The following is an 11,786-nucleotide window of genomic DNA, read 5'->3' as shown; positions in this document are numbered from 1 at the left end:
AAAATGAGGCAAAGCCTGAGCAGCTTGTTAAGCTGTGCGCTTCCATCAGCGCTGCGATGCTGCCGGCGTCCAGCTGGGAGCTGTGGTCTGGTTTAGTAATTCCAGCAGTAGAAAAATAAAAGAGAACCACCTGCACCAGGAGGAGCAGCAGGGCAGGATGGCGGCGTGTGCTGCTGTGTGGAGGTGTTTTGGGAGTGGGAAGGCTGTAAGAGTGCTGGTGTTGGCCGGGGGAGGCTGTGGGGACCCCTGCATCCCCATCAGGGTATGGGCAGCTTCTTTGCAGCCAAGGAGTCTTGGAAGGTCCTTGGAGCCAAGGAAGTCCGTTCACTCCTGGAGGAATGAGCCTGAAAAAAGGCAGATTGATTTAGATGCAAGCATTGCATTAATCTGAGGACTGAGGTTCACTCAGATCAGGTGTTTGCATGGTCTGCTCCATTGCTCCTGGTCTGGAAGCAGCATGGTGCTGGTTGTGCAGGGGGTGTTTGCCCCTCTGTGGGGCAGTAGCAGCGGTGCTGCCTGGGGCATCCCTGGGGTTTTGGGGTCACCCCCTGTGAGCTGGATCCCATGGCAGCCGACCCCACTGTGCCTGCAGCTCCTGGGAGCCTGCAGCAGTGGTAACAGTGGGTGCAGGACACACTGGCGTGTCAGGGCTGTGGAAGCAGCCGATGCTTTGGCAGGATTTGCTTCTAGCTGAAACAAAGTCTCCGAGTTAATTCCTTCTCTAAGATAATGTAATTCTGCCGTGAGCAAAAGCAATAATTAAGTGTACTTTCCTATGGGATTGTGCCATGGTATTTTTTGTGCGTTTCCCCTCTGCTCCCATGCCCACAATATTGGCAGCCCTTGCAGCCTTAATAAAACAGGTGGGAATGTGATATCTTGGAGCCTTTCCTATTTCCATCCGGTTCCGATCGATCCCAGCAGAGCTGTGCATGCTGAACGATCCCAGCTGGGCAGGCAGTGAGGGGCAGGCATGGAAACCTCCTGAAGCAGCAGGCAGCCCAAAGAAGGGCTTGTTCCTTGGGCAGACAGCTGCATTCTGATGCCATTTGCAGAGCAGCTTCCTGTGGCATGCCCTTGGCCCTGCCTTTGCCCTGCTGTCATAGCCTTCCTTGTTGGCTGTTAGGATAAAACCACACGTGCTTTTTTTTCTGCCTTTAACGATGAGAAGGGTGAGCACTTTGCAGTGAGTTATTGCACGCTCTAAGAAGGGCAGTACCTGGAATATAACAGCACCATAGGTGAGGGCTTGAGCAGAAAGCACACAAGGAAGCTGTGCAGTGTGTTGTTGTGTGAGCAGCTCCATGGGCCATTGCAGGGTCAGCACCTCCCGGTGCCTGACACTTCTTGTGTCATAGAACCAGTGGGGTTGGGAAAAAGCCCTGAGGTCGTCTGATCCAACCTTCAGTAGCACCACCAAACCACATCCCTCAGTACTGCGTCTGCCCTTCAACACCTCCAGGGATGGTGAACCCCCACCCCCAGGCAGTGCTGCCGGTCCACTGTTGCACTTTCTGGGGGTGTTCGGGTGCCTCTGGAGCTCCTGCTGCCATCACAGCCCCACCTGGCAATGGGGGGGAGCACCTCGTGGCCCCTTCTCACTCTGCTGAACGGCACTGTGACCATTTGAGCATGGCTGCAGTTATTAGAGGTGCCCGCTGTACTCTGGCATTAGGCAGAGCTGCACAAATCATTTGCTGTGCTGCACAGCTTGAGGGGATAACAAGTGCTCTGCAAACAGTTCTCCAGGAACCTTTATCTTCCTGGTCTGCACTGAGCAGCCTGGGCTCGTCCTGCTGGTGATAAAAGTGATGCTGCTTGCATGGGAGCGGGGTCAGGCCGGTTGTTTCCAGACATTCTTCTCCTCGTGTCTGCACTGCTGGCTCATTACACAGTGCAGAAACTGCTGTCCTCTCCCCTTAGCCAGCAAAAACGTAGGATACCGAAACTTGAACTTTAAGGCAATTAACCTCAGGCTGTGCTCCTTCCACTGCCTGGTTTGTTTATTGCTGCTCCGATCGCTGGTTGTTTCTCAGGCGTCCTGTTCCTTAGATGGATATCAGCAAGAAATCCTTCTGGGTTCTGTTTGTTGCTCTTCTTTTTGTTGTGTTTTGTTTGTTTCCTCTGTAAATGCCCATATCTGGAAATGCATTGGGAGCATGCAGTCATCCTCAGGGCTGGGCAGCTCCGAGCACCCTTATGTCCATAGCAGGAGCCCTGGTGCATGCAGTGACCCATGTGAAGTGTTACACCCCGACTGTGGCTCTGTAGTGAAACTTTCTCAGCTCTCCTCCTTTCCTAGGAATCAAGCCATTGATTCAAGCCAAAGGCAAGCAGGGAGTGTGCAGTTCCTCAGTGTCCACAGGCTGCTGGCTGAGGCCATGCTCCAACCCTGTGGTATTTTCTAGGCAGACGTGGCCCCACTGCGTGTCCATATCACCAAAATAAGTCGTTTCTGCCCTGGGAGGGCTCTTGCAGGGTGCTGTGGCTGGCAGGGTGGGATGATGTTTCCCATGTGTTGAAATCCCATCGGGATCTGGCTGCTCCCAGAGCTGGAGGCACGAGGTGCAACACCAGCACGGTGTGCACGGCTCCTGCCCTTCCCCTCCAGCGCCTGCTCTGTGCTGCTCCACGGAGGGATCCAGGTCAGCAGATGGGGAGAGGCTGCCTGGGATCGCAGTGCTGTTGTGGGATTGCCCAGTGCTGCAGGGGGAGCCCGGTGTGCAGAAGGGGTGAGGAGGAGGAGATCTGATCTGGGCTCAGCCCAGGGGGGACGGGGAGGTGCTGTGGGATGGGAATGGGTGGAAGGGGAGAGCGGATGGAAGCCAGAGGCAGAAAACCACTCTAACCTCTGAATTGCAAACCAGTGTTTACTGCAGTGGCAGGAGCCCATTATAGCTTTGTTTTCCATAAGAGGAACACGAACCCATAGCAAACAAAGCTGGCAGGGCTCAGTCTGCCCCACTGCCTCTGGGCACTGCAGCTGGACCTGTGCAGCTCCAGGCACATCTGTGCTGGCTCCCACCCTGGAGGTGCTGCCCTGTCCTTGGAGCTGCCCCTGGTGACAGATGCGGAGTGCTGACCTCAGGTTAGCTTGTTCTGCTTCTTGGGTTGGTTTTGTTTTTTACACGGACTTGTCAGTTCTTTTTAGTAACCCCCTGTAGCTGAGGTCAGTCCTGAAGAAGCAAAGCTTTGGAGCTGACATCCTCGGGCAGGTTTGGGCTCAGATCACCTCTGGCAGCAGCTCCAGAGCTGTTTTAGACAGAAACAAATGAGGAGAGAGGGAGGCAGCACCAACAGCTTTAACTGACAGCACAGGATGCTCCGTGCAGTGCAGACAGCCCAGCATACCTCAGCATTCCTAATGGCTTTTCCATGCAAGCACTCCCTGTGCCCATGCAGTTGTCACAGAAATGCTACGTGGCTGCAACAGGACAGGTTGGTTTTAGCAGCTGCAACTGGGGCTCCAAATAGATATTTAAACAGACCATGATAACACCTGGGAATGCCCAGCAGTGTGTGCAGGGCAGGGGAGGAGCTGCTGCCTGCAGCCCCATGGCATTAAGAAGTTTGGGAGCAGCAATCTCCTCCTCTCAGTCACTTGGCCCCTCAGCTTTGATTTCCTCATGTCTGGAGTGCTTTGCAAAATGAAGTTTTTCAGCAATAAAACTTGATCCCTTCGAAAAGAAGGGAAAAAAAGGAATCAGAGCAGCAGACCCAGGTTTCTGAGTTGTGGCCTCTCCTAAATTAAACTACAATCCAGCTCAGTGCTTTACACAGTGAGCTCTATCCCCCAGAGCCAGCAGTAATGAAGTGCAGCTGGGGCTGAGCCGAGGGGCCACGGAGGAGTGGGGAACTGAGGCAGGGGGTGGGGGGAGCACAGAGGAGCTGCCTGTGCTGGGGCCATGGAGGTGCTGCTGCTGTCAGCCCCCCCAGCTGCGTGTTTGTTTCGTGCCGTAAGCAATGCAATGTGTTGCAGGCAGCAGCCAAGGCTGCTATTCCAGCTCAGATGGGCTTTTAATATTATGCTTCAGTAACAGCAGTTTTTCTTAAGCAAAGCTTTTTGATTTATCGGTTGTGAAAACATGCTTTGCGTAAGGCTTTGGGGAGTTGGGGGTTAGATGGAGGTGGTTTGGCTGTGTTATCAATCATGGCAGTGGGATTTGTGATCCTTGCATTCGCAGCGGTGCAGCCCGGGCGGAAGGCAGCAGCATCCATCACCAGGCTGGAGCTGGCGGGGAGCTGAGCCGCAGCGCTGGGTCAGCACAGCAGCTTTCCCAGCGAGGCAATGACCTCAGAGAAGCAGAGTTCAAAACAGACCTTGTAATTCTTCTGCACCCTTTGGAAAACCAAACTTCCTGAGCACTGGTTGTGCCCAGACCGCAGGTCCAACTGCAAGCTGCACCACGCACCAAACCCATCCCTGCTCCTCCCCACAGCTCTTGCAGTGCAGCCCCACGCTCCCTGCCAGCTGCACGCCGTGCACAGGGGCTGACCCTCCTGCAGCAGCCGTGCAGCAGAGCAGCAAACCTGCAGTGGGCTGGGAGCAGACAGCGCAGTCTGCAGCAGGAGGATGGCTGTCAACACTGTTAGAGGAGTTCTGGGGGCTTTCTGTGTGGGTTTGGGGGGGAAGTGGGGCTGTGGCTGTGCCCTGGGATCCTGCAAAGTGGCGGTTGATCATGGGGGTGATCAGATCCCTGAAACAAAGCACCAAAATGAATTCCTTGGGAGCTATCTTAAAATAGTGCGGACTTTCCCGAGGTTGGCCAATGGGAGATAAAGAACCATGAAATTTTCCAACAGCATCTTTTTTTGGGGGGTGGAAATGTAAATAGTGGACTTGTTCTGCCTGTGCTGGGTCAGGTGTGAGCAGCAGAAGAATGCATCTGGAAGCCATGGGGCAATGTCTGCCTTGGCAGAAGGCTGAGCCCCTCTTGGCGCTGCATTTCAGGGCTTCATTTCAGCCAAACCTTCCGCGAGGAGTTTGGTTTTAATTTTACCTTACTGAACTTCAAACAGCTGTGAGAGTTTGTGTATTTTGAAGGGAAAACTCCTGCCTTCCTCCATCCAAAACCCAAACCCTGCAGCGTTCCTGCACTGCGCAGCATCGGCTTGGAGCAACCCGGCGTGCTGTGAGGTGTCCCTGCCTGGAGTTGGGGGTTGGAACTAAACGGTGGTAAGGTCCCTTCCAACCCAAACCTCTGTATGATTCCATATGCTGTTTGCTCCCATGGGAGCTGTTTCCTCCCATGCCCTGTGTTCTGCAGCCCTGTGGGGTTCAGCCAGCTCTACCCCAGCCCAGGGGAGCTGGCAGCAGTAGCCAAGTGGTGCCACCCCAGCACTGTGCTGCCATCCCACAGCCAGGAGGAAGGATGTGACCCGAGGTGTGTGGCTGTAGGTCGGGGTGCACGTGCAAACCCCACTCCCATTCTCCTGCTGCGAGAGCTCTGAGCACTGATGCTGACCAGAAACCTGGCAGCGCTCCCTGCAGCTCTGCTCTGCGTGTCGAAGTTTTCCTTTACCAGCCATCAGCGCTCACGTCCCGGGCTGCAGGTCCTGCCTGGCTGCACGCTGCTTTCAGAACCAGGGCAGCCGTGCTGCTCCCTGGGGCCCTCCTCCCCCCGCCCTGACCCTGTTTAGCTGGGGAAGCTCATGGCACAGCCCCGTGTTCCCGTGGCTGCTGCTGGTTCTTGTGGAGCTTCGGATCCCTGGGGAAACGCAGCGCTGGGGGCGATGCTGACAGAGCAGCTCCATGTTACCAGTGGGAAAAAAAATGTGGAAAATACGATGGTGCATTTGTAGAGTCGGTACAGCTGGTTCTCAGCACTGCTTGAACCCTAGGGCTCTGCTTGGTGGGCTCAGCTGCTGCTGCCCTCTGCTCCTTCAGGGAGCGATGGAGGCTGAGGCTGCGGCGCTGAGCTCAGGGCATGCAGTGCTCTGCTCCCTCGGGCAGCACGGCAGGTGATGCTGCTGCCATTTAAATGGCATTTGGTTGTTTGAGCAGAGAAGCAGTGATTGCAGGGAGGACAGCCCAGCTGCAGTTGGAGGTTTCTGAGGGTGCTGTGGCCGAATGCAGGGCAGGGCTGGGCTGGAAGGGAGCTGGGCCTGGTGGAAATGGCTCCTCTCTTCTGTCATCGTTTTATAAGCAGAATGGAGAAAGCTGGTCCTTGGGGTACCAGCATAGCCTGTGTGCAGACCTCAAGAAGAGGCTGAGACAGAAACTGATCTAAAACAAAAGAAAAATCCCTTCCTTCCCTGACGGTAATAGCGAGAGGAGGAGCGATCCTCTGGTGGAAGCTGGTTTGTGATTCCATCACAGCGGGGCCGTTGCCAGCAGTGGCTGCAGAGTTCTGTTCAGCCTCTGCTCTCCAGACCCGGCCTTTATATGGTATCATCTGTGTCTCAGAAGCACCACTTCACTGCAGCACCGCGCTGGGAGGCGGCTGCAGGTGGAAGGCTGGGGAAGGATGCAGTTCCCTGTGGGCCCCTTCCAGCTCGGGACATTCAGGCTGTAGCACAGGGCTGGAGCTGCTGCCGTGGTTCTGCTGCAGCCCTGTGCTCAGCCGGATGGAGCTCCTGCAGGCACAGCCCTGGGGAGGACATGCCAACTGATAGCAGGGTTTGGGCTTTGGATTTAGCAGCTCCAGCTGAATGTTCTCTCCAGCTGTGAGGCTTCAGCTTTGGTTCAGTTCCTTTGTCCTGGCCAAGGCCCCACGGTTCCTGTGACGGAGGGCTGTGTGGGGTGGTTTCCTTCTTGAACAGAAGACGGGGGTTGTGTTGGGGTTGGAGGAATTAGAAATGTGGTGACTTGCAATACCTGCCGTGTTGTTGTGTTCCTGCTGCAGTGCAGGCTGAGCACAGCCCTTGTGCTCAATGCACCCATGCTCAGAGGAGCTCATGGGGGGAAGCCGAGGATGGGAGCAGTGCATCCCACAGGAGCCCGTGCTGTTCTGTTTGACTTCAGCATTGGTAGGAGAAAACTGCCCAGTGCAGAGATCTCCACTACAAGCTGTGGTTTACCACAGTTGGCCCCGCAGGACACAGCAGCGCCAAGCAAAACTCCTGTAATCCCCTCTGGCCCAGGTCAGTGTGCTTTAAGAGCACCAGCGGCTGCAGCGAAGGCAGAGCTGGGCATTGCTCTGCTGTGATGGGAATGCAGGTGGGGAAGAAAGAGCCTGATGTGCTCCAGGCTCTGTGGGGCTGAGAGCTCCTCAGCCTCCCCACGGCTCCTGCTGAGCTCCTCTCGCCCTGCAAAGCTCTCCTTCCTTGTGGGTATTTGGCTGTGGAGAAAAGGTGGGCAGCGATCAAAGCACGGCTATTTGATGTGAAAGGGAAACAATAGATGAGTTTGGGGCCCAGGAATGGGCTTCAGCAAGGATTTAAAAGCCAAGGCTGTGTAGGTTTTGGGTTTGTGAAGGAAATGAAATCTGAAACGCTTCAGAGGAGCAGAAGCAGTTGAGAAGGCTCTGCAGCAGTCGCTGGGTTGCAGTTTGGAGCAGGCTGTGTGTGCTGGGTGGGAGCAACGTGCTGCTGGGGCTGCACTGTTAGTTCATTGGTCATTAATTCCCTTTTTTTCTTTTTTTTCCCCCTCTTTCCTTCAGCATGAACGACTTTCCAGGTAAGAACTTTGTTTCTCGGGTTTTTTTTTTTTTTTCCTATTTAATATTTTAGATTTAAGACTTTTTTCTGTGTCCCATTTTTGCACAGCTCTGGGGGTTCCCCTCCTTCACATCAATGGCACAAGCCGTCCCTGGCTCTGACCAGTGGGTTCTCAGCTCAGCTCAGCTGTTGGGCCACTCTGCTTTGTTCCTTTGCTCCTCCAGTCACCCACCAGCCATGAGCAGATCAAAACCTTCAACATCCCATTGCATGGAGCCCATTCCCACCATGAAGGTGGGATCCCAGCAGTGCATGGGACGTTGCTGCCTGCTGGGGTTTGGGCTGATATCCGCTGGGCTGTTCCCAGTTGGTTCAGCACGGGGCTCTGCTTGCCTTTGTGTCACACTGGCATTCCCTGCGTTGCAGCTGCTCCACAGTGCTGCGTCTTTGCCTTGCAGGTTGGAAGCAGCTACAGCCCCTGCCACCAGTGACTCCTACAGCGACCGTGCCTCCAGCCGCTCCAGTGCCTACAGCCGCAGAGAGAACCGCCTAGCAGCCCTCAGCAGCAGGGCAGAAGAGGAGAGCAACAGGGACTACAAAAAGGTGGGGTTTCTGTATGTAATGTTGTCACTGGCTGCACCTCAGAAGCTGCACCATCTTTGGAGCATTGTCTGTTTCCATTGCCTTTGGGAATGATGCTCGCTGTTCTCGAATGCATCAGTCCTACAGAGGGCTAAAACAGGACAGGGGGTGAAGGGACCCCCTGGGGAACAGGGAGTGAGGGATCGGGCTGGAGAGATGGGGGAGGGATTTTAAAGGAGAAGAAAAGGCTGACCTTGAATGCTACCAGCATGGCCACAGCGTGCACCCCCAGCTGAATCATTTTGTGCTGCTAGGACACTCCGGAATTATTTGTTCTGAAAGCTCTGAAGCTTTCAATGCAATCCTTGAAATCAGTAACACGGGCTGCCAGGTGTGCGTGAGGCAAAGGCCGTGTGAAAAGTGTCTGTTTGGAGCACAGTGGCTGAAGAGCAGCCCTGTCAATTGAAACGTTTGCATTTCAGTTGTACGAAAGCGCCCTGTCTGAAAATCAAAAGCTGAAGTCAAAACTGCAAGAAGCGCAGCTCGAGCTGGCTGACATCAAATCCAAGTTGGAAAAGGCAGCCCAGGTAAGGCCAAGAGCTGCTCCTCTGCTGGGCAAAGCGAGCGCTGCCCCGTGCCATGCCAACACATCTGTGGTGAGGGAGGGATGCAGCGCTCAGGAGGGAAGCTGCTGCAGGGGAGACTGGTGTCACATCGCACAGAAAGCAGTGTGGTGTGTGTGATTCTCTAAGGACTGCTGCTTCTCTGGGCAAGTGCATCTGTGGGCTGTCCAGCCTTTGTACAGCATCGTGTGAATGCCTCTCCATTTTAATAGCTTTCTATTTTTAATTACATAGCAGAAACAGGAGAAAACTTCTGACCGGTCCAGCATGCTGGAGATGGAGAAAAGGGTATGTGTGTCTGCTTTCTTCTGGGTTCTGTCTTTGCCTTGTGCTGCTCTATAGGGCATGCTAATTTCTGGAAGGAAAGTGTTAATTAAAAGATGTTACATTTTTGCCTTGCAGAGCAGTGCACGGCTATAATTGTGTTCTGACCTTTTTGTGCCTGAGACTTTTCTGCTCTCTTTGCAGATCAGCCATGTTCTGACTTCCTTCTTTCATTATAGGAAGCGACAGAGCAGCAGATTGTATTGCACGGCCCTACAGGGCTGTCAGTCCTTTATGCTTTAAAATGTTATTGATCCTTATAAATAAGAACTTTCAGGAGGGAGGGAGAAACAAGACAAAGCTTGGGCTGGGTGTCCATCCTTGTGATTACTCTTGAAATCTGATGGATTGAACGTTCCGTTCTCCTAACAAGCAGTCGGATTTGTTGCAATAAGTTAAGCTGTGGTGTCTGGCTGAGTCTTAACTGACCCTGAGGTCAGGTTGGAATGGACCTGAGAGCTGTGCTCCACCTCACGTGTAGGGGCAAAATGGGCCCCAGCACACGGCCTGCTGCCACGTCCGTCTGCTCTGCTCCTGGCTGTGCAGTGCTCTGAGGTGCTTTTTGGTGATGGCTCCCATAGAAATGCAAGACTTTTGCTTTTCTTTAAAAGAGAACACGCTTTGTTTTTCTTGTAAACACCTCTGACCGTCTCTGTTATGAATCCCTGTAAACAGGAGAAGCGAGCCCTGGAGCGGAAACTCTCTGAAATGGAGGAGGAGATGAAGGTAGGGAATAATCTGTTCCCTCTGTTGTGATTTTGATGCTTTGTATTAACGTCTGTTGGGACTGTCACCCAGGAGTAGGATATTAAAGATATACATGGGAAGGGGCTCATCTCACCTCTGAGTGCCTTCCGTTGTGCATCCAGGCCTTGCTTTAATGGCTGTGTTCTCCAAACATGGAGTAGTGTTGAGCCCTCTGTTAGCATCCATCGAATCGCACCGTGTGTTCTACCTGTTATGTTGTTTGCCCTGAGAACTGTGAAGGCTATTCTCCCCAAATGCTTTCTGAGACTAACCTGTGGCATCCGTGAGTTTCAGTTTGCTGGATAGTCTGCAGCCCAAGCGAAGCCGTTGTGGCTCCCTCCAGATGGGTAAGAAGACAAAGCTGGCTTTTGAGATCACGCGCACTGGCCAGCACAGAGCACACAGTGATTGCATTTCTGTCCTACAGCATGTTTGTGGAAGGCTGCGTCAGTAAGTCAGGCTGGAATGGATCTCAGCAAAGAGGAATTTGCTCCCAACTCCAGCATGGCTTGCTGTTCCCAGCCCACCCACCGACTGCTCCCTGCCTTCCCCTCCCGTGGCCCTGCTGGGACGGAGCCCCGCGGCTGGCAGGGAGCACCGCAGTGCAGATGCAGTGTTTGCCACCTGGGTGCACCTCCAGCTTCACAGTGATCCTGCAGCGTTCCGTGATTTTATGCTGCACTTGAATGCTTGTCCTCACAGAGTGGCCCTCTGGTCCTGCGTGCTGTGCTTCCCTCCCCTCTGAGGATGATCCAGGTGGGACCGCGTCGCTCTGACAAGGCAGGACCTGGGGATGTCAGCGGTGCACTGATGGAAATGATTCCTGCCACCCTCAAGGTGGTTCCCGCTTTGTGCTTCTATTTCAAGCTTCATATCTTTACCAGGCATACACCTTTGAAAGGATAGATTGGCTTTTGCTGCGTCTTCTACTGCAATAAGTCTCAACAATTTGGTGGAGTCTTGCTGCAAAGGCTCTCTTGGTCTTTCAAAGAGGACAAAATGAATGTGGATGTGCTCAAAGGGGAGCAACCAAGGGCTGAGGGTGCCTGGATTCCAAATCCTTCCTCCTCTCAGCAAGTGGCAGCCATGAACTCCGGAGGGACTTTCCCATCATTCCAGAAATGCAGCCTCCAAGAGAAAGCACAGGCAGGAGCACTCTGTGGCATTGCTTTAGCCCTGCAGATCTCTTCACAAACCAGTTCAGTCCATGGAGTAGAAAGACAAATTGGTGTCCTCTAGTGGCCTGTTGGTTTTGAGCACTTCTATTGGTTCAGAAAGCAATTAATGAGAGAAGATGCCTGCAGGGACTGCTGGACACAGCCACAGCTTCTCTGGTTGGGGGAGCCGGGAGCTGCAGGTGGATGGGAGCTGAGAAGGTGCTGTGGGAAAAGCAGCACGTGAAGTCTGGTGTGTTCCTGTGTTACCCTGAAGCTGCTGGCCATGCAGGAGGCAGCACGTGGCTGCAGCAGCCCGTGGTCTGCCTGAGAACGAGCTCAGCTCCTTGGGAGTGATGCTGCCTCTTTCTGCAGACCCAAGCAGCCTTTTGTTAGTGGAATAAATAGATGTGAAATTTGAAAGTGTCTCTTCTGAGGCACTGCTGGGTTTCCACCCCACCAGGCTTTGCAAAAACTCGAGCATGTGTTGAGCACCTGACTGTGCTGTGACATGCAAACAAGTGTGAAGGCTCTGACAGTGGAAGTCCAGAAGGAAGGCAGGCTTTCCACGTCCACTTACATCACGTCTTAAAGCAGGATGCAGCCCAGCTTTGCTTGTGTAGAATGAGATAACCTCTGCAGAACATCTGTATTAGTCCCTGCTGAGTCAGTAGTGCCAGGAAAACAAATCTCTTAGTACTGGCTATGCTTGCATTCCTGCTACTTTTGCTAACTGAATAGCTATTGAGCAGCATCA

The 11,786-nt window shown here is 53.7% G+C and overlaps 1 protein-coding gene across 7 annotated transcripts in view; it reads left to right on the top strand.

Moving 5' to 3' along the window:
- PPP1R12B (protein phosphatase 1 regulatory subunit 12B) overlaps nt 1-11,786 on the top strand; it is an 84,391-nt gene that overhangs the window by 63,796 nt on the left and 8,809 nt on the right. For 6 of the 7 annotated variants that reach the window (XM_048926301.1, XM_048926308.1, XM_048926304.1 and 3 more), the window contains 5 exons: nt 7,602-7,618; nt 8,058-8,202; nt 8,664-8,768; nt 9,039-9,092; nt 9,804-9,854. In XM_048926301.1, the coding sequence (XP_048782258.1) occupies nt 7,602-7,618; nt 8,058-8,202; nt 8,664-8,768; nt 9,039-9,092; nt 9,804-9,854 (372 nt within the window). Of the gene's footprint in view, nt 1-7,601; nt 7,619-8,057; nt 8,203-8,663; nt 8,769-9,038; nt 9,093-9,803; nt 9,855-10,169; nt 10,223-11,786 lie in introns of all 7 variants that reach the window. The other variant, XM_048926303.1, reaches the window with a different exon arrangement.

This window comes from Lagopus muta, chromosome 24, assembly GCF_023343835.1.
Source record: "Lagopus muta isolate bLagMut1 chromosome 24, bLagMut1 primary, whole genome shotgun sequence".
Taxonomy (NCBI): domain Eukaryota; kingdom Metazoa; phylum Chordata; class Aves; order Galliformes; family Phasianidae; genus Lagopus; species Lagopus muta.
This window is presented reverse-complemented; position numbering and strand designations above follow the sequence as displayed.